Source organism: Drosophila simulans, chromosome 3L (genome assembly GCF_016746395.2).
Source record: "Drosophila simulans strain w501 chromosome 3L, Prin_Dsim_3.1, whole genome shotgun sequence".
Taxonomy (NCBI): Eukaryota; Metazoa; Arthropoda; class Insecta; order Diptera; family Drosophilidae; genus Drosophila; species Drosophila simulans.
The window spans coordinates 20,483,833-20,502,863 of NC_052522.2; the positions used below are offsets into that span (position 1 = coordinate 20,483,833).

The following is a 19,031-nucleotide window of genomic DNA, read 5'->3' on the forward strand; positions in this document are numbered from 1 at the left end:
TTCCCAAAACTGCCAGCTAACGAGAAGATAACTTTACAACAATTTAAATCGCAGAGTATGGGTTTGCGTGTGTGTTGGGTGAGTGTGCGTGTGTATCTGTGTGAACTATTGAATATTACCCAAACGAGAAGTTGCATTTACAACACTCAGAAAAAAACGCAGCCAACAAAAACATTTGTGTGTATATATTTATAAAGCTTATATCTGCTCGATAGATCATGAAACATTATCTACAGCTGTTGCTACATCACACGCGCACACACTCATCCACCCACTCTCAAACATGAAGTCATAACTCAAAAATGCGATTTTGAAATGCACACATGCTGAGATAAAGCTAAAATTTTGACAGTTTTACAGAAAAGCCAGAAGCTTAAGTCGAAAATATCTGTGCTGATATTTCGGCTATGAGACACTGTTAGAAAATGAGCAAAATGCAAAATGCTAAAGGTTGAGCCTATGTAGAACATTTGTAAGGGGTCTGCGCCGTGTGCAGGCCACGCCCATGTGGGCGTAGATGGAACCCGCCGGCGGGTTAGAAACGAAAATAAATGGCAAAATTGGGAGGTCACGCAAAAATCAACTTTAAGCCGACGTGCAGGCAGTGGAGGCAAGGAGATCGAGTGGAATACAATTAAATTACAAGCATAATATTATCAATGTAAAATCGTATGTAAAAAACAAGGCAGAAATCCATAAAAAAATTGACAACAAACAAACAACAAAAAATAAACCAAAAAAAATACAGAAACTACGAAATAAATACATTTACATAGATGTTGCAAAAACCAAGAGATTCGAAGCTCCTCCCATGGATTCCCGTAACCCTCTCTGTAGATTTGCGTATCCTGTCAGTGAGCTAGCACTTCCGGATCAGCGACCCCATGTTTCTGGACGCCATCTTCTTTATACCGACACTGTTCACTTACCTGCTTATCGGACTGCTCATCGTCATCCTGTGCTTCGTGGTGGTCTATATCAGCCACAAGATCTATGTCTCCGTCTACGACAACCTGCCTCTGGCCGCCTTGCCCGGCAACTCCCGACAACAGTTCCTGGGACTGCGTCACTCCAATCATGCGATGACCATACGGGAATACCTGGACAGCTCGCTCCGCAGTCCACGGTCCAATCAGCCGAGCCTACGCTCAGTTTGGATTCAGAACCGGTCACAGATCCTGGAGACCTCTTCGGGTAAGCTCAGTGCCAGTGAGACAGTTGCTCGGCCTACTCTTCCTCCCGGACTCTCTTCCTCTAGTGCTGCGTATAGTGCTCTCCCTGGAGCCCTGTTATCTGGTCAGCGCCGAGTTCGATGTGAGTTCCAGCCGGAAGGCCATCAGTTTCTTGTGCAACTGCCGGGATCAGCCCGTGTGTGCTGCCTCCGAACCGAGGCCTTCTGGATCCTTGCACATAGTGCGGTTCTATGACCACCTCTCCAAGATCCCGCGCCTCAAAGTCATGCTCAAGTGCAACCAAAGGCGGCCGGACCCGAGGCCGGACAGTCGTATCCAGTTGACCCTCGACGACGTGATCCAGGAGGCCAGAGATAACCAGGATGCCAGGTGCACGGATAACGCCGCCGCCTGCCGACCTGGTTCCTCAAGACGGAACTCCCGGATACCGGATTAAAGGGACTAAAGGGTGTGGCAATTGGATAGGGAGTATATGTCGTCTGTTCTGGGCAGCTTGGTTGCGGTATAACTTGTTTTATTAAATTGTATACAAAGATCAATGAGCTGGAGGCTCCAGGGTCGACGGCTGGTTCAGTGGGTCGGGCACTGCGCTCACGCTAGTTTATGATAATCGCGTGACAACGAAGGTGAAAGCCAGCGGAACAGGGGCGTACACATGTGTGTTCTAGTAGGGGTGTTAATTAAGCTTCCTTTTTTTTTGGGTAAATACATATACCAGCTAATCGCTCTAGGAAATTTAAATTCTCAGCCCTATTTTCCCATTAATGAATTCAATAACAATTTTGATTTTCCATTCGCTCTGCATGAACTGAATTCCGCATTTAATGACCTCTTCAAGAAAACAAAAACATACTTAGAATTCTTTCAACGCTGAACAAATCAAAAGTTTACAGCTCGTTAGGTAATTTTCCACATACACAAGTTTGTCACGTTACAGTAAAATGTTTGGTGTTTAATATAAAAAAAAGGTTGAGTCGAGAGTCTTCACTTCGAAACCAAAAATATATTTACAAGACTATAATATAAGGTGATATAAGCTGCAAGTTTGATTTCTAACAATTGGATTTCCCTACTCCCATGGCACGCTCGCAACCTTAACTTGTGGGGTCCGCGTTCTTCGGGGCTTATCATTGTGACTGTGGAATTCGTTATCAGTAGATAAAAAGCTTTCCAGGCCGCGTCGATAGCCTGGCTATCATGCCTAATTGCCGAAATCACTACCCCCAACCAGATCTCGCCACCTCCACGAGACGAGGGACCCCAAGCATTTGTTTGACGCCATTTCATTCTTTATTGACGCGGCCAATTAAGAAGGCAGCGTTGTTGATTTGATTGCGAGGCGAATATGAATGCGACTGGAATTCCTCCATGAGTTATAAATAAAGCTGGGGTCCGAAAAGTTGCCAGATGTAAAGAGCGGCTCTCAGCGGGAGCGGGAACTCCAAGAAGTGGAGGCGCTTTTCTAATCTTGGCCCAAGTTGCAGACTCTATTGCACAAGGCGCTTATCAAAACCAAGCCAAAAACAAAAACTCAAAACTGGACGCACAACATATAGCAAGATCTACAGCGGCAACGGTCTGGCAACGAAGCGTATACGTAATGCCAAGCAAAGTTCCATTCATTTAACGCTCTCGGCTCGTTTCAGTTCTCGGGCAGGTGTCAAGCGACGTACACACGAAACGCCGACGCGGTCACAATTCCAGAATATCATATACATGCTATATATGTGTATGCTCGAGTGGCTAATTTACATACGCGTTGCGACCCGTCTCTTTACCTGAACCTGAGCTGTCTGGACTACACTCTTTCACATTTCCTTACGGGAAGCTAGTGTACAAAGTCACAACAAATTTTCAAGACATATATTCTCGGTACATATATATATTTCTGTATCCAAACAACGATCGCCATGCTGGACCCCATTTCGGACGCACCGCTGGTCTTGGCCTACGCCTTTATGTCGCTGCTGGTGCTCATTCTGTGCTTCATACTGGTCAATGTGGTCCACAAGCTGTATCGCAGTCTCAACGGCGAGGTATCAGCGGGTCTGGTTTCCCCGGCACAGCAGCTGAAGACCTCCATCATGGAGCTAGACGCCATGAAAACCGGTTAGGATGGGTGCAGCGCAGCTGGCTATGAGAGGCGCGAGAATCTCAAGTCTCAGTCTCCGATGTCAGAGCTCCGGTTTTAATTCGGGCGATTGGAGCGATGTACGAGGAACGACAGCTGCTGACCACCCACACGCACGAACCACACAACCTAGACGCCTGTTGATATATTAAGCTATGCAATTAGTCTAGACGTAAATAAATACACGAAACTAGGCTTACGAGTAGAAATTAACTACATTAAACGCGCTGGTCCTCTAGTCACTTAATTGTTCGTTTTTGCCCTAAGGTTAGGTTACATGTACATTGATATTGTAAATAAAATAACGTGAACGATAGCTGAACTGCAATTAAGGTAGATTGGGGGCAAGTACAAAGCACTTAACCGATCCGTCCCGACAGTAAAACGTCGCCTGATCGAACGATGCGTAAAAAGGCACAACAGCCTTATCGTTGCAGTATCGAGACGTATAATTTGTGAGTCAATCAAAAGCGTGATAAGGATCCCCTGACTTAGTCATAGATTTATACATAGTTTATTTAAAATAGCATGTTCATCTTTAAATTTGCAATAAGAGCGCAGTTTGTTGTTGTGGTAGCTGAATGAGTACGGACTGCAAGAGTCGTCAGCTTTCGGGCCCAGGGCCTCGCGGCTTCGACAAGATCTGGTAAACGGTGTTGGGGATTGGATGAGCGTTGAAATGATAACAGCAGGCTGCTGCTGGTGGTTCTGTGGCAGTGGCATCATCAATCTGTGGGATCACTGTAACAATGAAAATATTACTAACAATTCTCGGTACGCTTATATTCTAAATCTCACCCCGAGAAAGTCTTTGGGTGCTGCGACGTTAGGTCATCATCCTGGCTGCCAAGAGCCTTTTTCACATACTGAAAAATGGAATTTAAGCAAATAACATATAAGCAATAACTTACAATAGAACCTACCATTGGATTTAAAATGATCTCCTCCTCCATTTTGTTGATCTGCCTAACTTGATCCAGAACATGTGTTATATTATTTTGCACGTTAAGGAACATCTCCGGTGAGTTGTATTTCTCTGGGTCGTCTTTGAACAAAACCATACCGTCCTTTTGATTGATGCTGGCATAAATTTCACCCGATTTGATCTGCAATTAGTTATTAATTTGGTATAAATAAAATAATGGAAACAAAGACACTTCCTTACCATGTTGAGAATGTAACGCTCCGCTTCGACTGCGCTGGCAAGTTGGACACGACTGGCCACATCGCTCAGGGAAAGGGTCAAGAAGGTTTTAGTGAGCCGCTGGATGTTTCTCTTATACAAGGAGGTGGCTACCTAAGGGATTCATGTTAAAATGTCATAGTTTATTATCCAAATATCTTTTTAAAAACTCTTTTGTTTAGAATACAGCAAAATCTAAATTTCAGTGCCACCGGAAATAATTTTATGTTAGGCATAAATGTTTGCTTTCGATAAACTTCCGCATAAATTTATTTATTTTTTTTTATTTGAAACGGTGAGTAATTAAAAGTTTAATTTGTAGCACTGTTACACCTTGAAAAGACTTAGGTGTTTTAAATTTTTTCGAATAACAGCTTACTTTTCACATACGGAAGCAAGAGATCAGAAAAGAAAAATTCTATAAGATAAACACTACTTTTTGAACTACTTGCCTGTTTGGCCAGTCCCATATTGTTATCACGCGTAAATGCTTCACTGTACTTGAGTATGATGATGCGCAGCTCTTCGCTAGACGAATTCGCGTACACATTGACCAGGTCGTGGTAGTGATTGGCCATCGGCTTCATAAAACGGCCAATGACCTGTGTGTTTTTTGGTATATACGCTATCTGTAAGTGACACAAGATTTCCAGATTGAGAGACTGATATAATATGAAACAAACTAATTTGTTGTCCAGCTCACCTTGCCCTCGACGATGAGTGAAACCATGAGAAACTTCTTGTAGGCCTCCAGCATGATGTGCGACATGGCCATTGCCGGCGTTGTGATGCAGACCTCGAAGAAGTACAAAGCACGCTCGTAGTTCTTAATCGCCGTGTAGATCATGCCGCCGTAGTAGAAGTACAGCAAGAAATACTTGGCATCGTTGTTGGCATCCTAAAAAAGGAAACTATGAATTCTAATAGTTCAGAAGTTCATTTTCAACCGTGAGTACCGCGTGCTGGGACTGCTGCTGCTGCTGGGTCTTGCACTCGGCTGCTACGGTGGAGATATCCGTAATGTCCGCGTCCAGATACGGCAGCACCACACTGAAGTTTTTCGCTTTCAGGCTGAGCAGGCAGAGATCGGCGTGTATGGGAGTGAGCTGGGTGTCCAACTGTCGAATCTGGTCGATAGCGCGCGAAATGATGCGTATGCCCAGGATGCTGAGGTTCTTTTGCACTACAAATTCGGTGAACAGATGACATGTTTCGTAGACTATATGGGAAAAGTGATTAGTCTTAGGGTACTTTTGGAACAGAAAGGTCATGTCTCACAGGCGCACACCGCATAGCGCAGCTGCTCGTTATTGTTGCGCTGCACAAAGTCCCGCATCAGCTGGATAAGTTGCACCGGCTCCGGATTCGAGGTGGACGCACTGTGCAGCTTGGCCAGGAGCACATAGAGCACGCCCAGCGAGTGCTGCTGCATGTCTAGCGTCTCCAGCACGTTGTCCAGGATGCTCCAGTTGCGGGCTAGCAGCGACAGCGACTCCGGCAGCTCCTCGGCCAGCTCCCGATAGCTTCCTGTGATGAAAAGCCGGCCAGCAAAGTCAGTTGTGAATCGCTTTAATATCAAAACAAAGGCGGCAACGAGCCCGGTTTCTTGAGTATCGTGCTCCGCCGGTCGGTCAACTTACCGGACGCACTCAGTGTGCGCACTTGATTCACATAGTTTTCCAGCGCGCTGCCCATATTAGGTAACTCCGAGACTACTTTTTGGCCTATTAACTTGCAAAAGTGCGAAAAATAATTTCGCGAAATAACAAATGACTGCCGACGGATTAGAGCTGGGACTAAAACGATGAATATTGGGTGCTGTCGATTTCGTACAGCTTAGCACTATCGATTAGTAGCCTAAAGACAGCGTTGTTCCACACTGGCTTTGTAAAAACACGCCATCTATAACTTTTAGCACTACTACTCAGCTGGAAAATTTAGAACAGGCACACAAATTAAAGTATTAAGACACTTGTTGCTTTTTTTTGCACTCTATATTTATATGTATTTGCATTCGCACACTCGCCATTAGAATCAGCGTTCTGCCATGCGTATAAATTAGTTTATGAAATTTTAAGAAAATTGTTCTAAAACAACGTATTTAAATTTCGATTGTACAGCCGCGATAGAGCTCCCTATTTTCGATAACACTTTGTTGCTATGTTATTGAATTGCTGTTAATATCCTAATACGAAATGTAACTAATATAAAATGGAAAATTCTGCGCGAATCGTATATGTGTGCATTCTGTGCCTTCGTCAATATGATCTCCAGGAGGATCTTCGAGGACATCTCGTCTACTTTCACGGCTATGAGCCCATCTCAACGCCCAGTGTCAAAAACAAAACTGCGAAGACTTCAACTAAGGAACAAACTGCAGCCGGTAGGAAGAACCAGGATAAACAAACCGTTGTAGAGCGATCGGAGGACTCGGAACCCCCGGCCAGTGAACTGCAGCCCATGCCTTTCAAGGACTTTCGGCTGGTGCTAAGGGCCAACATGTTAGAGCCGTAAGTATGTCCAAATTATCACGATAAGCTTCTGACAAACTCGTTTGTTAAAGGTGCTCCTTTGGAAAGGAATGCCCCTTCAAGTTCCAAGATGCTACCAGAATGGAGCTTCACTCCAGTTGCCATAAGGGTGGCAGCTTTTCCTGCTGCGAATGTGGCATGGAACTGCCCAACTGGCGGAGGTGCTCCGCCCACCTGTGGAAAGCCCACCAGTTGGATGTGGACCTACTGGAGTGTCCCGTCAACGAATGCAACTACAAGTCGCCCATATCCGCTCTCGTGTGGCGCCACATGCAGGTTCACAAAAAGTGGCGACCCAGGGTGCTCCGCTCACTGGCTGCCGTTCAGCGGAGAAAGAAGCTCAAGGAACAATCCGCAGAGATGGCCGCGCAACCTGCTGCTCTGCCACCATCGTCAAAGAAGAACAAATACTATGCCGAGAAGACCTGCGAGATTTGCAATCGCAAGTTCGTCAACGGCAAAACGCTCTCTAAACACGTGAAGACTGTTCACAACAAAATCAAGCCATTTATCTGCAATGTGTGTGGCAAAAAGACGGCTCGCAAGGCTAGCTTAATAGTGAGTTCAGCTTAGATAGCAATTTCCGATCTTCATGCTACCTAATACTCTTTCCAGATTCACATGCGTCAGCACACGGGCGAGAAGCCGCTGCAATGTGGCGAATGCAAGTTCTCCACTCGTGATCCCAGTGTCCTGCACAAGCATCGGCAGCGTCATGATAGCCAGGACACAAGGAGCAGTCTGAAATGTAGTCAGTGCGAGTACTTCTGCATCCAAGCCAATGCTCTTAAGCGCCACATGCGACTCAATCATGCCGAAGCCTATCGGGACTTGTGCTGTGATATCTGCAGCTTCAGCTCCATTAATGCAGAACGACTACAAGCCCACAAACAGGATCATCGACAGGGCTTGATCACAAATTGTGAAGATTCTATGGATGCGCGTGCCTCTGGCTTCAAGTATCCTCGAAAAGTGGGCGACAAGAACGGGGAGGTATGTCCCCTCATCATCTCATCATCTTTTATCATTTGGATAAGCTACAGTTTATTTTGCAGATTTCAGCTGACTGTTTTATGCCGTTGGAGAGCGTGGATTCATTGCCCCATGAACCAGCTCTGGATACGGGTGGTGTAACCATACCAGCACCTCCATCTGAAGATACTCAATTTCCCACGTACTTAAAGGACTAAAATTATAACATTTTAAGTTTGTAGATTAAGGGTAAGCGTTGAGTCGATTCACTTCCCATTTTTTATTGTTTACTTTGTTTTTATGTTCTATGTTTTTATGTACAATTCAATTTGTTGAATATGGCGTGTCCAATGCGCTGTAAAGAGTTTTGTATAAAATAATGTTCTCATGCAGTTTGTTTTGGGGATTTAAATGCTTGTTTATTAAGTTGTTCAGTTTTCCATTTAAATTTAATATCATTTTAGAATCTGATATGATTTTTTTGTTCAACATTCGAATTATTTAGTCATGCTGGTTTACCGTGTTCCGTTTAATTATCAGTTACGCTTTACTTTAAACTAAGTTAAAATTTAAAAATCTACTCTGCCAGCGATAATCATCCGGTTTCAGTTCGGTTTCAAGATCAGCGCTTTTAAATCTAGTTTACGACAGAAATGTCTTCATTCGGGCAGTTCGCTAATAACTTGTGTAAGTTGTTAATATTTAAATTGATTTAATTAGTTCAGTAGTTGAGCTTTACTTTGGTTTAATATATTTATTTACGCTCGCATTTAATCAGCTGCAGGACTTCGCAGACCAAGTGATCTGGAGAGTCCAAAAGTTATGCACCTCCTGTCCTCTTGTTCGCTATAGTAATGAAAATAAGTTACCACCGAGTTACAAAATAGATTTTAACGTTTATTGTCTGAGTTTGATTCGAATATCAAAACATATTCACTATTTGAGAGTGCAACTGAGTAGTACAGCAAAATGGAAAATAAAACACTCAATATAAAATTGTTAATATCATACAGCTTCTATTTGTTTTATTTACAGTTCTTAAAAAGGAAGAAGAGTTTAAACAAAAATATCATTTCGACTGATTCACACTCTGCTGTGTTGTATTTTCCGAGTCCCTGATCCCTGCTCCCTCCTTTTTGGCCAGGCCGGGCTTTTTGCTTTGCTCTCGATCCCCGAGCCTTAGATCTTGGTTTCAACGACGGGTTTTTTCTTCGACACAAAAGGGATGTTCAAAGAGAGAATACAAAATAGAAAAGGATTCGATTAAGTCGCTGCCATTGAGCCCAGAGCCAACATACGAGGATAACCATGCAAAGATTGGTTTGGTTTTGATTTGATTTGATTTTGATCTGATTTGGTTTGGTTTGGTGGTGAGGGAGCAGGCGCTAGATGATGTGGCATGAAGCGAACTGTGCACTTTGGAGACAACAACATTAACAACAATGGGCGTGAGTTCTGAATGACTTCGATTCGACTGGGTTTTTTGAGTACTTTGAATACGACGAGATACCTATAAATTGTTGGCTTGATTTAGCTTTGATTATGCTGATATTATCCATGATCACTACAACGTCTATTAAACAACTAACGAATTCATCTAGCTTCTATGTATATTGACATATTCGACTAACCACTGCGTCCCTCTGGCGACTAAATTACGTTTACGATGCATCCATCAATCTTAAAATGTAAAACATGTTCCACTTACGATCTACTCTGGGAATGGTCGATTAATCATCTCCCTTCCGTCAGCTTACTCCTTTGGATTTTTACTATTTTTGTTTTGTTTTTGATTTCATTACTTTTTTGTTTTGTGCGCCGCATAATAAATGCTGTGTGAGTTTCTCAAACGATCCCCAAAAAAACTAACTCTTCCCCATCTAAACTGGTGATGATGATCATCACTTGTCTGTCGGTTTCGATTAGCATAGTACGATACACTTAAAGGCTATTAGGAAACAGTTGTATCTACATAGGTTTATGAGTACTCTGTAAGAACCAAGGACACGAACATAGTGGAAGTTATAACTGGTCAGATCTGTCCGATTTCTGGTCCTCGTCGTCCTCGTCCTGTGCTACGCAATCGTTAGTATGTACAGTGTGTTGGTTTTTGTGGGTCGAGTTTGGGAAATCATATCGAAAATACATACGAAAAACCCTAGGCCTAGAAAATTGCTTATAAAATTGCGCGACACTAAAAACCAGGGGAACACTTTGTCATCTGAGTCTTTCGATCTATAAAATAGAGATTAATACAAATAGAATCAACAAAATCCTGCGATCTGTAGCGGATACGCTCTCATATAAATGCAGTTTAAAAAACAGGCGAACGATTTTGATTCTGGTTGTTCGGTTTTGATTTCGAAAAAGAGTTGCCTTTTTCTTTCTCATCGTTTCATTGTTGCGTTTCGCATTCGCGTCAGTTGAAATTGTGGTTTCTGTTTCTTGGTTGACTTGTGGTGGCGATACTGGTGTCTGTTCCGGGGCACAATTCTGCACGTTACTGGTCGTCGAGCATCAGACCGTGGTCACACGATCGATCTCCACGTAACGCACAGAATTGTCGCTTTGTCAGCAAATCACCTCCTTTTCATCCAGAACGGCCGTGTCCATCGAGCTCAGCGATTTGAGTCGCGTCTGCAGCACCGAGGAGCCGCGCAGCTTGCGTTTGATTTTCCTATTTCGGATGTGGTAATATAATAAATTAGTGAATTAGTTGACATGCACTGTATTATAACATACTTGTAGGCAAAGGCAGCGAAAGCACAACACGAGAGCACAAAGATCAGGCAGAGCGTGGCCAGGATCTCGGCGGGCAGTTTCATCAAGGCTGAACACTGCAGGAAGGTCTCATCGTCCCCGGAAGGACAGTGGACTACGCCATCACACCAAACACTGGCATTTACACAGGCACCCAGTTCGGCACACTTAAACTGGCAGTCCTCTGCGAGATTGGATCCATTAGAAGACCATTTGACTCGAGATCATCTATTAAGCTTACCCGCCATGCTAAGTGTGGGCCTGGGAATCAGTTCCATCCAGTTAAAGGAGTACTCCCCGTTGCCAGGACGCAGGAACTCGACGCTGATGGCTCGGGATCGATTGACAAGCGCAAAATTGGGCCTTTCGTTCCAACCGGAACTAAAGATCTCCACAAATTCGTAGGCATTCGAGTCCGGACTCAGTGGACAAGCCACAATGGTTAGACCTAAGGGAAGTACGGATTGTAGACCTGGAACAATAATGGAACATCTTATAGCCTACCCTCCGACGTGGTTAGCACAGCTCTGGACTTGGTCTCACATCTCCAAGTATCTGACTGCACATAGGTCGCGTTCAGTGTCTGCGTGGGATTGTGTTTGCTCAAGAATATGGCCTTCAGTCGGACGTACAGAAACTTATTGCCATTAGAAGGCTCAATGAGCCAGGGTCTTGAGCGGCACTCCACCTGATAGAATTAAGAATGTGATTTGTGTCTCCTAAAGTGTACGGATCTACATACGTCTCCGAAGGTCATATCTATAGTGCCACTTGGTCCGAATTTCCTGCGTCCATCCTTGCAGCTTGTTGGAGCCTTGACGAACTCAAACATTCCCTCAAAGTTAACCGTATCTGGATCGTCCAAGGTGGTCATGTTTTGGGCGATGAAGTGCACCTCCACATCGCGACTTGTGGAAGTGTACTCCACCGGCAGGTGGGATTGGTTAGAGGAGTTGCACATGCAGCCTCGATGAAGTAAAATGGAATCGTGGTAGGGTCGCTCAAAGATCTAAAGTAAAAGTTATTAATAAGTAGGATTGGAAAGCCAAAGGTGGGTTATGCCTACCTCAATTCGGACATTGGTATCGCCATAGCAAAAAGATCGATTAATGTCCTCATCCACACGTGAATAGCAAGGTCTGTTGGTGGTTGTTACTTTTCTCATCTTGATTCGGACCCTTTCGCCTCGCTGTGCCTCGAATTTGTAGATGCACTTCAGGTTCCTAGTTCCTCCTCTTCCAAATAGGAATATGTTGCGCACACTGCGGAAGATGGCAGGATCCTTGCGATCCATCATGCTGCTAAGGAACTTCCGGTTGCAATCGTGCTCCCCACCACCCCAAGGCAAACCATCCTGGTGCAAATCAATGAACTCGTACTTCAGCTTGAAATCCAGTGGTCTAAAAGAGAGGGTTACCATTGACTTGGACATTTACTTTAAAAGAAACCCTACCTTAATACTGTGGATTCAGTGTTGCGTAGCTCGAGCGTAATGGCATCGCTGCTGGACACATAGCTCTCCGAGATGGTGCAGGGTCTTGCGTAGGTCTCGTTTATGTTGGATCGATCACAGGTGCGTGGGATTGTGCCCCGACAAAATCTGGCAATCACACTGGTGGAGTTATGGGTGTAGTGACCCAAGGTGTTATAACTACTCGTCTCGGTGGCACTATAGAAATTGGAAATTAGTGTGGCTTCCTTTGTGTCTAAGATGAATCACCTACCAGTTCAAGTCCTTGCAAACGGGTGCATCCCTTAGGGTTCCATCCCAGATGCGCAGCATTCCGCTGCAATCCTCCTGCGTCTGCAGCACACCAATGGCGCCCACCGATGTCTCATCTATCTGGCCAAACTCCGGATCCAAGTTGAACTTCAGAACAGAAATCCACACCTTGAACCGGGAGAGCGGCTGATGCATCCCCGACTGACTGCTCGTCCTGCGCGACAAACTCAGGTGGTCAAAGGTCTTGAAGACGCCCAGTCCTTGGAGGTGATACAGGCACGTGGAATTCGGAGCCAGCGAGTGCTTGGGACTCTCGAGGATGCCACGACCTGCACCGCGAATCCAAAACTCGCAGGGTTTCTTGTTTTTCGAGTACGTGGGACTCTGGATGTCCACGAATTGAACTTCGACCTGCGATGGGGAAAAACAAAGTCAAGCATTTTCCCCAGACGAGTGCCTTGCCATTTGGCGACCGGTGACCCACTCACCTCCAGCTGGAATCCGTAGAGCGGCAGTACCTGCGACGAGGTGCCGGTGAAGGTGCCAAACGGCGACGTGCTGAACTCGACCAAAAGCTCCGGGCCGCTGGAAACGGCCGCCGGCACCGCCTGACCGCCGCCGCAGAACTTCAATATGATGGGGTCACGTGTGGTGTAGCCGTCGTACACGGTCACGTAGTCCTGCGGGTAGCGAAAGGACATCGAGAGACAAGAGGAGAACGAGAAAGAGAGCAGGGCGAAAAAGAAGGAGAACAGAGTGGGTGAGGAGAGAACGAAATGAGTGAGTCGGCGACAAATGTGGGTGGTGCTTGTTGATTTCACCATGTGGGTGGCACTAACTAACTACACAGGGAAGAACACTATCTAAATTGTATTAAACTTAAACTTTTTGTTTAAGAACAGCAGATCCTATTTAAGTTGAAGTTTGTTTAATAGTAAATCTTATCTAAGAAGGAGCTGTTTTAACATTGCAAAGGTGATCAGTGTGACGCATAAAGGTGATACTTGTTTTTCTAAGTGTAGTGATGGAAGTTAAAGGCCGAGTGTGGCCAAAAAGCGGGCGATATGGTGGGGCGGGATCGGGTCGAACTGAGTGCAAAGGGACGGTAATTGCTGTAAAGAAGTGGACCCAAAGTGCAGCATCTCTCGTATTACTTAATGGCTACTGTACGTATACGTGATTTTTGGTTACATTCCGCTTGCCAGGAACGATGGCAAGTAATGGTGCGGTATGTTAGTCTGGGGAAATTCTGGGAAATGTAGGAAGGACTTGGAGCTGGCCTAAGTAGTTGAGCACAATGGCTTTGATGTGTCCGACACTTGATGCGCACTAAATGTCGAACATTTTGAGACCATTTAAAGTTGGCTTTAAATGAAAGTAACATGTTTATGCGGTTAACTGGAGGGTTCAAGTTTGGAGAGCTCTTTTTACCCTTTTACTAAAATTGACAGATTGTTGGGTTGAATTTTGATTATTAAAAAGTTATTTGGGCTGAGGATTACTAAAAATAGTCTGCGGAAAGGAATTGTTATATGGAGTAGTCAGTTCTTGGAACTGCACATTCTTCAGGAAACTATATAGTAGTTACTTCATTAAGGTTTTGAATCTGTAGGTAGCAGCGTAATACCCGATTTCACATCTCCCATCAACGAAACGCGTTCATTTTTGTGCGGTTTCTGCTCGCTTTGGCATTTGGCGCATAATTGTGCGAATTTTAATTGAGTTGGCCTTGCCAATGGGGATTCTGAGTGGGTGTATAATGGCATTCGGACCGAGTCCTCGTCCACGGGGCGTTTCCTACCTTTGGCCAACGCATGACAAATTAGTTTTGTGGCCGGCGACTTTTTGCATTAATTTAGCTGAGGTTTCTGTTTCCGGGTCGTCCTTGTTTGTGCAGCTGGCCGCAAATTTAAACTATGCCCGAGACCGCAGACCAGATTCCGGGTCAGAACCACAGTCCGCACACCCGTGAATGTGGTCCAGGTAATTTGTGACCGCAAATTTATTGAAAGCGCGGCATTTGTACAAATTAGTGGAGACACATATGGGGGATACATACTCGTATTTTCCCTTATGGTGCTCCTTACTTTTTTGGTCTATATATATAGGCCAGAGAAAAATCGTCGGTTTTAATATGATGTACACATTTTTGGGTGATTTCATTTCATTAGGGATTTTATGTGCATCCAATGCATTTTGAAATAACACCGCAAGCACCGTTTATTTGACTGAATTATTTATATGCAATTCTATAATGCAGAACATATTTAACAAATCGATCGTTTATTTTAATACATTCGAATGGAATTTTTTTTCATGTGTGTACTTTCGTTCTATTGCCCAGTGTCCCATTCCTTTCGTGAATCACAGGCAGCGAGGCTTTCGCATCCGGCGATTATTCACACATGCCGCACCAAAATGGCCAGCACTTTTGGACATTTTGGCTTAAGAGCGCGAGACAAAAAGTTGGAAAAAACGAGGTGGGAATGGCAGAAGCAGGACAATGTGTAGGCAGAGTGCAGGCAAATGCTTGCAAATGGCGCTAACGTCCGAGCGGATTGCTTTCCGACTGAATAAGCAAAAAGTAAAGGGGTTAGCCCTCTTGGTCTACGGGTTAGGAGGCAGGCATTGGCACGGCTTGCTGCCAGAACGAGCATTTAATGGGGGAATTACTGTGGGGATCTGGAGCACAGGGGTCATCCTCCCCTTCCTTATCCTGCTGGGATTTTGTTGCGAAGCTAAATTGAATAGTTGCTGATGACTAAATGGGCAACTAAAAGCAAAATTCCTCGACACGGAAATCGTCAAAACGTTTTACTGGGGATTCCCCCATCCCCATCCGCCACTTTTGGATGGCAGATGGTGTGTAGGGGGATGGAATGTCTTTGACCGCTGCGGCGGATCAACTTAAAGCGCTCTGAATGGAGCCCGGAAGTGGGAAATCCATCAGGAGTGGCATCCTTGGCTCTTCTGCTTTTCTGTATGATGAATGCCCGGGGCAATTATTTACATGGGACCCAGGCACGTTCGTCCACTAATGTCCTTGATGTCCTCGGCTCTCGGTGTCCTCAGACCTCAGACCCCAGACCTCAGAACGCAAACCTCCTTTGTGTGCGATTTATGATGTGCGTGCCAAGTGTTCATTAATATAAATCCAATGACAGATTCCTCCCCTCGCGTGTGTGCTAATGAATATATTATCTAGTCTATAGATATTCCATAGATGTCGATTTACCCAGATCATTTTGATTTGTTGTTGGTTTGCTGGGCTTCCAGGGGGCAGTGCATACATTTATCTTGATTAATTGTTCTTGAACAGCGAAAGATGGCAAATAATTGTTGCTAATAAGTGGGGTGGATCAATAGAGAGATAGAGAGAGAGAGTGAACAAGGGGGTGTGGGTGGGTGGTAGGGTGCCAGAGGTCAAGTGCTCACTAACTATGTACATATACGACTAAAATTGATTGGTGGCAACATGAGTTTTGAATTGAGTCGCATTGAACTGAACTGAGCGAGAAATGTTCTTTAGTTTTGCATTACCGTGGATTTCCATTTGGGCTTTACATTTTCCTATTGGAGAAAATACATACATACATTTATAGGTACTTCAGATTTAGCGAATTTTATAACAATTTCTAGTTTGGTGCAGTTTGAGAAACTAAGTGATTTTTAAAAGGAAAAGTTTGTAGGGATTTTCTTGGGCAGATACTACCTCCTAAGAAAATGTTGGAAGAATTCAAGTAATTCTTCTCTCAGTAGTATTTTAAAATTTCCTTATTTTTCAAAACTTTTTCCAGTTTCAAGTATAACTTTATCTGCATTCCTTTGAGTATTAAGAAAATAATTAAGCTAAATGAAAACGGTCAAGGGAATAGCAATCATAGAAGATTCTTGGCACAGTTAAACGTATTTCCTTTTCAAAGCCTCTTTATTTTTAACATTATTATGGCGCCATTATTAAAATCTACTCTCGGAGCCGTTCCTTTCAAGCATATCCCTTTCGCCAGCTTATCTCCACACTTCGTATCCTTCATATTTCACATTTTGCCGGCTTATCCCCCATTAATGCTTCATTTTGAATACACAACGCTCATTAAGAGCTCATGCAAAAGTTGCCCCTTTTAAGTTGTAGGCTCCATGGACAGAAGTCCAGGATGAGCTCCATCCCGCTCCGCCTGCTAGAAGACAAACAAAAAGAAACGCCACGAAATTAACACTTCCCGCGACTGGCCAGAGGAGCCTATCGAGTGCTCAAGGCAATGTCGGACGGAGGACTTCGTCCTGGTACTCGGACGAGGACATGGCCATCGGAAGACACAATGCCGGGGCTATGACAGTGGAAAATCAGGGGAAAAGTCCGCAGGGGTGCGGTTGCAATGGAAAGGGGAGTGCAAACAACTGATTTCAGATTTTTGCTCATTTCTTTTTCAATTCGTCGTTTTTTGCGCAGTTTTTCCACCAGTTTTCCGCCCACCCATCCACTCCGTCCGAATATTTCCATTGGCCCTGTTTGCCGGCCACTGGCCAACAGAGGAAGTAATTTTTATGCTGGACTCCCTCGTTAAAGTTGGCAAACGCAAACACAGAGGAGTTCATCGCAGGGACATTTGCAGATACAGATACAGATACGGGATAAAGGCGAGATATACTTAGCTCCAGATACAGATACAGAAACAGATAGATAGAGAAAAGGAGGAGAAAAGTGCATTTAAAGGCAGATTTAATTACCTGAATGTAGTCGCAGTCATTCCATGTTTTCAGCCTCGGCTCGAATTTCTTATCCTTGTCGCTGGCACTCGGTGGCGGTGCCATTTTGTTCGCCGCGGCCGTTTCCTGGGTGGAAATCCAGACCAGATTGCCCTTGGGCTGTTTGACTAGAATCAGGGCGTGTTTGCCATGGGGCACGTCGTGCTGTGTGGACAGGAGAATTAAATGCAAATTAATGAGCCGCAGCGCACAGAATGTTTTGTTTGACAGCGCCATTCCTTTTGTGGGGATCGGAATAGGAGTCGGAATGGGAGGATTAATTGGAGCATTTAAATTGCGCAATTTTCTGGTCGGTGTTGTAAATGGTGATTGATCCTTGAGCCTTACATTGGATTTGAACTCAAATGGATTTATGGGACGCATGGAGAACGTAAAACGTTTGTAAAAAAGTATTTATGCGCGTTAAAAGTTAGTAAAAGGGAGTCCTATATTCGTTGAAAGGTATGTAATAGATAGAAGGCAGCTTTCCCGACCATATCAATTATATAACAAAATATACTTTTAATCAGGATTCCATCTGGGCATGTCAGAATAATTAAATGATTAGCCTGTACTGTATGAAACCTTTTTAATTCATTTTATGCATATTTTTTATAACAAAAAAATCAGTTATTTTTATTATAGCTGCTTAAATTCGGACATTTATTTTTAATCTTTCAGTAGAGCATAACAACATTTTGTTTTTACTATATTGCAACCTGTTTGCAATACTTCGTTTATAAACTCTCATTTATAAGCTACTTTAATACATCCTGAAAAGCTGACTTATTTTTGTATACGCCAATTTCGCCCATGACGTTGATCTACGTGACTCCCGAATATAGCCGCATTAAGTTCAATGACACAAAGGCAGGGGAGCCCGTAAACAATTTGTAATTTTAAAAGGACATCCACAGTATGTGAGACCTTTAACAGTTGATTGCCAATGGCAACGAGTCGTCCTGCCAGGAGGATTCCCGACGAACAGGAGCAGACATATTAAAAATGCCAAGGAGGCTGGGAACGCTTCAGACGGCAGTCTCTGCTCCTCCAGTCAATTATAATAAAAGCCCATTCTATTTTGGAATGTAAATTGCCATTTAATTTTTTTTTTTGCCGTGCCCCCTTGATTTTTGAACTTTGTTGTGGCATGAATAAAAATAAGGCAGGGTGTATTTTTATGACCCAGGAGGAAGAATCCAGTCCGCAAAGCCCTGTGTTGTTAGGAGGTGCCTAACCTTTTTGGCCTGGCACGGGTTGTAGCCCCTGAACATTGGACTGCCTGGCAGGAGTTTAATTTCGTTTTAATTATTCTCTGCTCACCTGTCGCACTGCGTAGTAGCAGGTGAGGTTGCGCGGATAGATGCCCGGAAAGTTGGGCGACTGCAGGCGACACGGCTTCTTGTCGCAGTCGCTGAAGATCCTGGAGCAGTACGTTCCGGGTATGAGGTCACCTGGAAAGCGAAAGGCAGATGTCACAGCCAGAAATAATATTCAATTAGCCATTAAGGACATTCCGCTGTGGGGACGTGTCCAGTGCATACTCATGTGGAGGAAATTAATTTTAAAATTTAACTATTGCTTTCCTTAAATGTGTAATATATTATTTTAATAATATTAAAAAATATATAAAAATTATTATTATAATAATTATAAGTTGCTGTTCATCTCTAAAGAAACTTAATAAATATTTTAAAACGAAACATGTATTATGAGTACTTTGAGATGCAGGTTTCTTGAAAAGATATCCTTTCCAAAGAGACATCCTTTAAATTTAGTTAAGATTTACAAA

General features: G+C 44.0%; 5 protein-coding genes and 1 long non-coding RNA gene across 9 annotated transcripts in view; 4 read left to right on the top strand and 2 right to left on the bottom strand.

The window, feature by feature from the left end:
- Positions 1-26: 26 nt before the first annotated feature.
- LOC6738919 lies at positions 27-2,802 on the top strand. Its single transcript, XM_002085678.4, has 2 exons — positions 27-1,194; positions 1,259-2,802. The coding sequence occupies exons 1-2, from the start codon at positions 885-887 to the stop codon at positions 1,627-1,629; spliced, it is 681 nt and encodes a 226-aa protein (XP_002085714.1). The 5' UTR covers positions 27-884; the 3' UTR covers positions 1,630-2,802.
- On the top strand, positions 2,185-3,640 carry LOC27206305. The gene has a single exon (XM_016171850.1). The coding sequence runs from the start codon at positions 3,104-3,106 to the stop codon at positions 3,305-3,307; it is 204 nt and encodes a 67-aa protein (XP_016032748.1). The 5' UTR covers positions 2,185-3,103; the 3' UTR covers positions 3,308-3,640.
- Positions 3,641-3,822: 182 nt separating this feature from the next.
- On the bottom strand, positions 3,823-6,333 carry LOC6738921 (COP9 signalosome complex subunit 3). The gene is made up of 9 exons (XM_016169159.3): positions 6,148-6,333; positions 5,786-6,034; positions 5,464-5,726; positions 5,211-5,405; positions 4,960-5,136; positions 4,490-4,621; positions 4,248-4,430; positions 4,123-4,190; positions 3,823-4,065 (listed from the first exon to the last, which is right to left on the bottom strand). The coding sequence occupies exons 1-9, from the start codon at positions 6,200-6,202 to the stop codon at positions 4,050-4,052; spliced, it is 1,338 nt and encodes a 445-aa protein (XP_016032749.1). The 5' UTR covers positions 6,203-6,333; the 3' UTR covers positions 3,823-4,049.
- LOC123327210 lies at positions 4,618-5,087 on the top strand. Its single transcript, XR_006541762.1, has 2 exons — positions 4,618-4,802; positions 4,856-5,087. It is a non-coding gene; the product is annotated as an uncharacterized LOC123327210 (long non-coding RNA).
- Positions 6,334-6,607: 274 nt separating the features above from the next.
- Positions 6,608-9,020, top strand: LOC6738922 (zinc finger protein 337). Its single transcript, XM_016171851.3, has 4 exons — positions 6,608-7,017; positions 7,071-7,596; positions 7,654-8,031; positions 8,094-9,020. The coding sequence occupies exons 1-4, from the start codon at positions 6,719-6,721 to the stop codon at positions 8,226-8,228; spliced, it is 1,338 nt and encodes a 445-aa protein (XP_016032750.1). The 5' UTR covers positions 6,608-6,718; the 3' UTR covers positions 8,229-9,020.
- The window catches only part of LOC6738923, a 42,167-nt gene continuing 32,137 nt past the window's right edge, over positions 9,002-19,031 (bottom strand). For 3 of the 4 annotated variants that reach the window (XM_016169156.2, XM_016169157.2, XM_016169155.2), the window contains 13 exons: positions 18,563-18,693; positions 17,222-17,404; positions 16,034-16,063; positions 12,982-13,173; positions 12,495-12,904; positions 12,224-12,439; positions 11,837-12,170; positions 11,513-11,779; positions 11,275-11,458; positions 11,012-11,218; positions 10,753-10,954; positions 10,594-10,687; positions 9,002-9,219 (listed from right to left, as the gene is read on the bottom strand). In XM_016169156.2, the coding sequence (XP_016032754.1) occupies positions 9,190-9,219; positions 10,594-10,687; positions 10,753-10,954; positions 11,012-11,218; positions 11,275-11,458; positions 11,513-11,779; positions 11,837-12,170; positions 12,224-12,439; positions 12,495-12,904; positions 12,982-13,173; positions 16,034-16,063; positions 17,222-17,404; positions 18,563-18,693 (2,480 nt within the window). In that variant the 3' untranslated portion in view covers positions 9,002-9,189. The remainder of the gene's footprint in view (positions 9,220-10,593; positions 10,688-10,752; positions 10,955-11,011; positions 11,219-11,274; positions 11,459-11,512; positions 11,780-11,836; positions 12,171-12,223; positions 12,440-12,494; positions 12,905-12,981; positions 13,174-16,033; positions 16,064-17,221; positions 17,405-18,562; positions 18,694-19,031) is intronic. The other variant, XM_016169154.2, reaches the window with a different exon arrangement.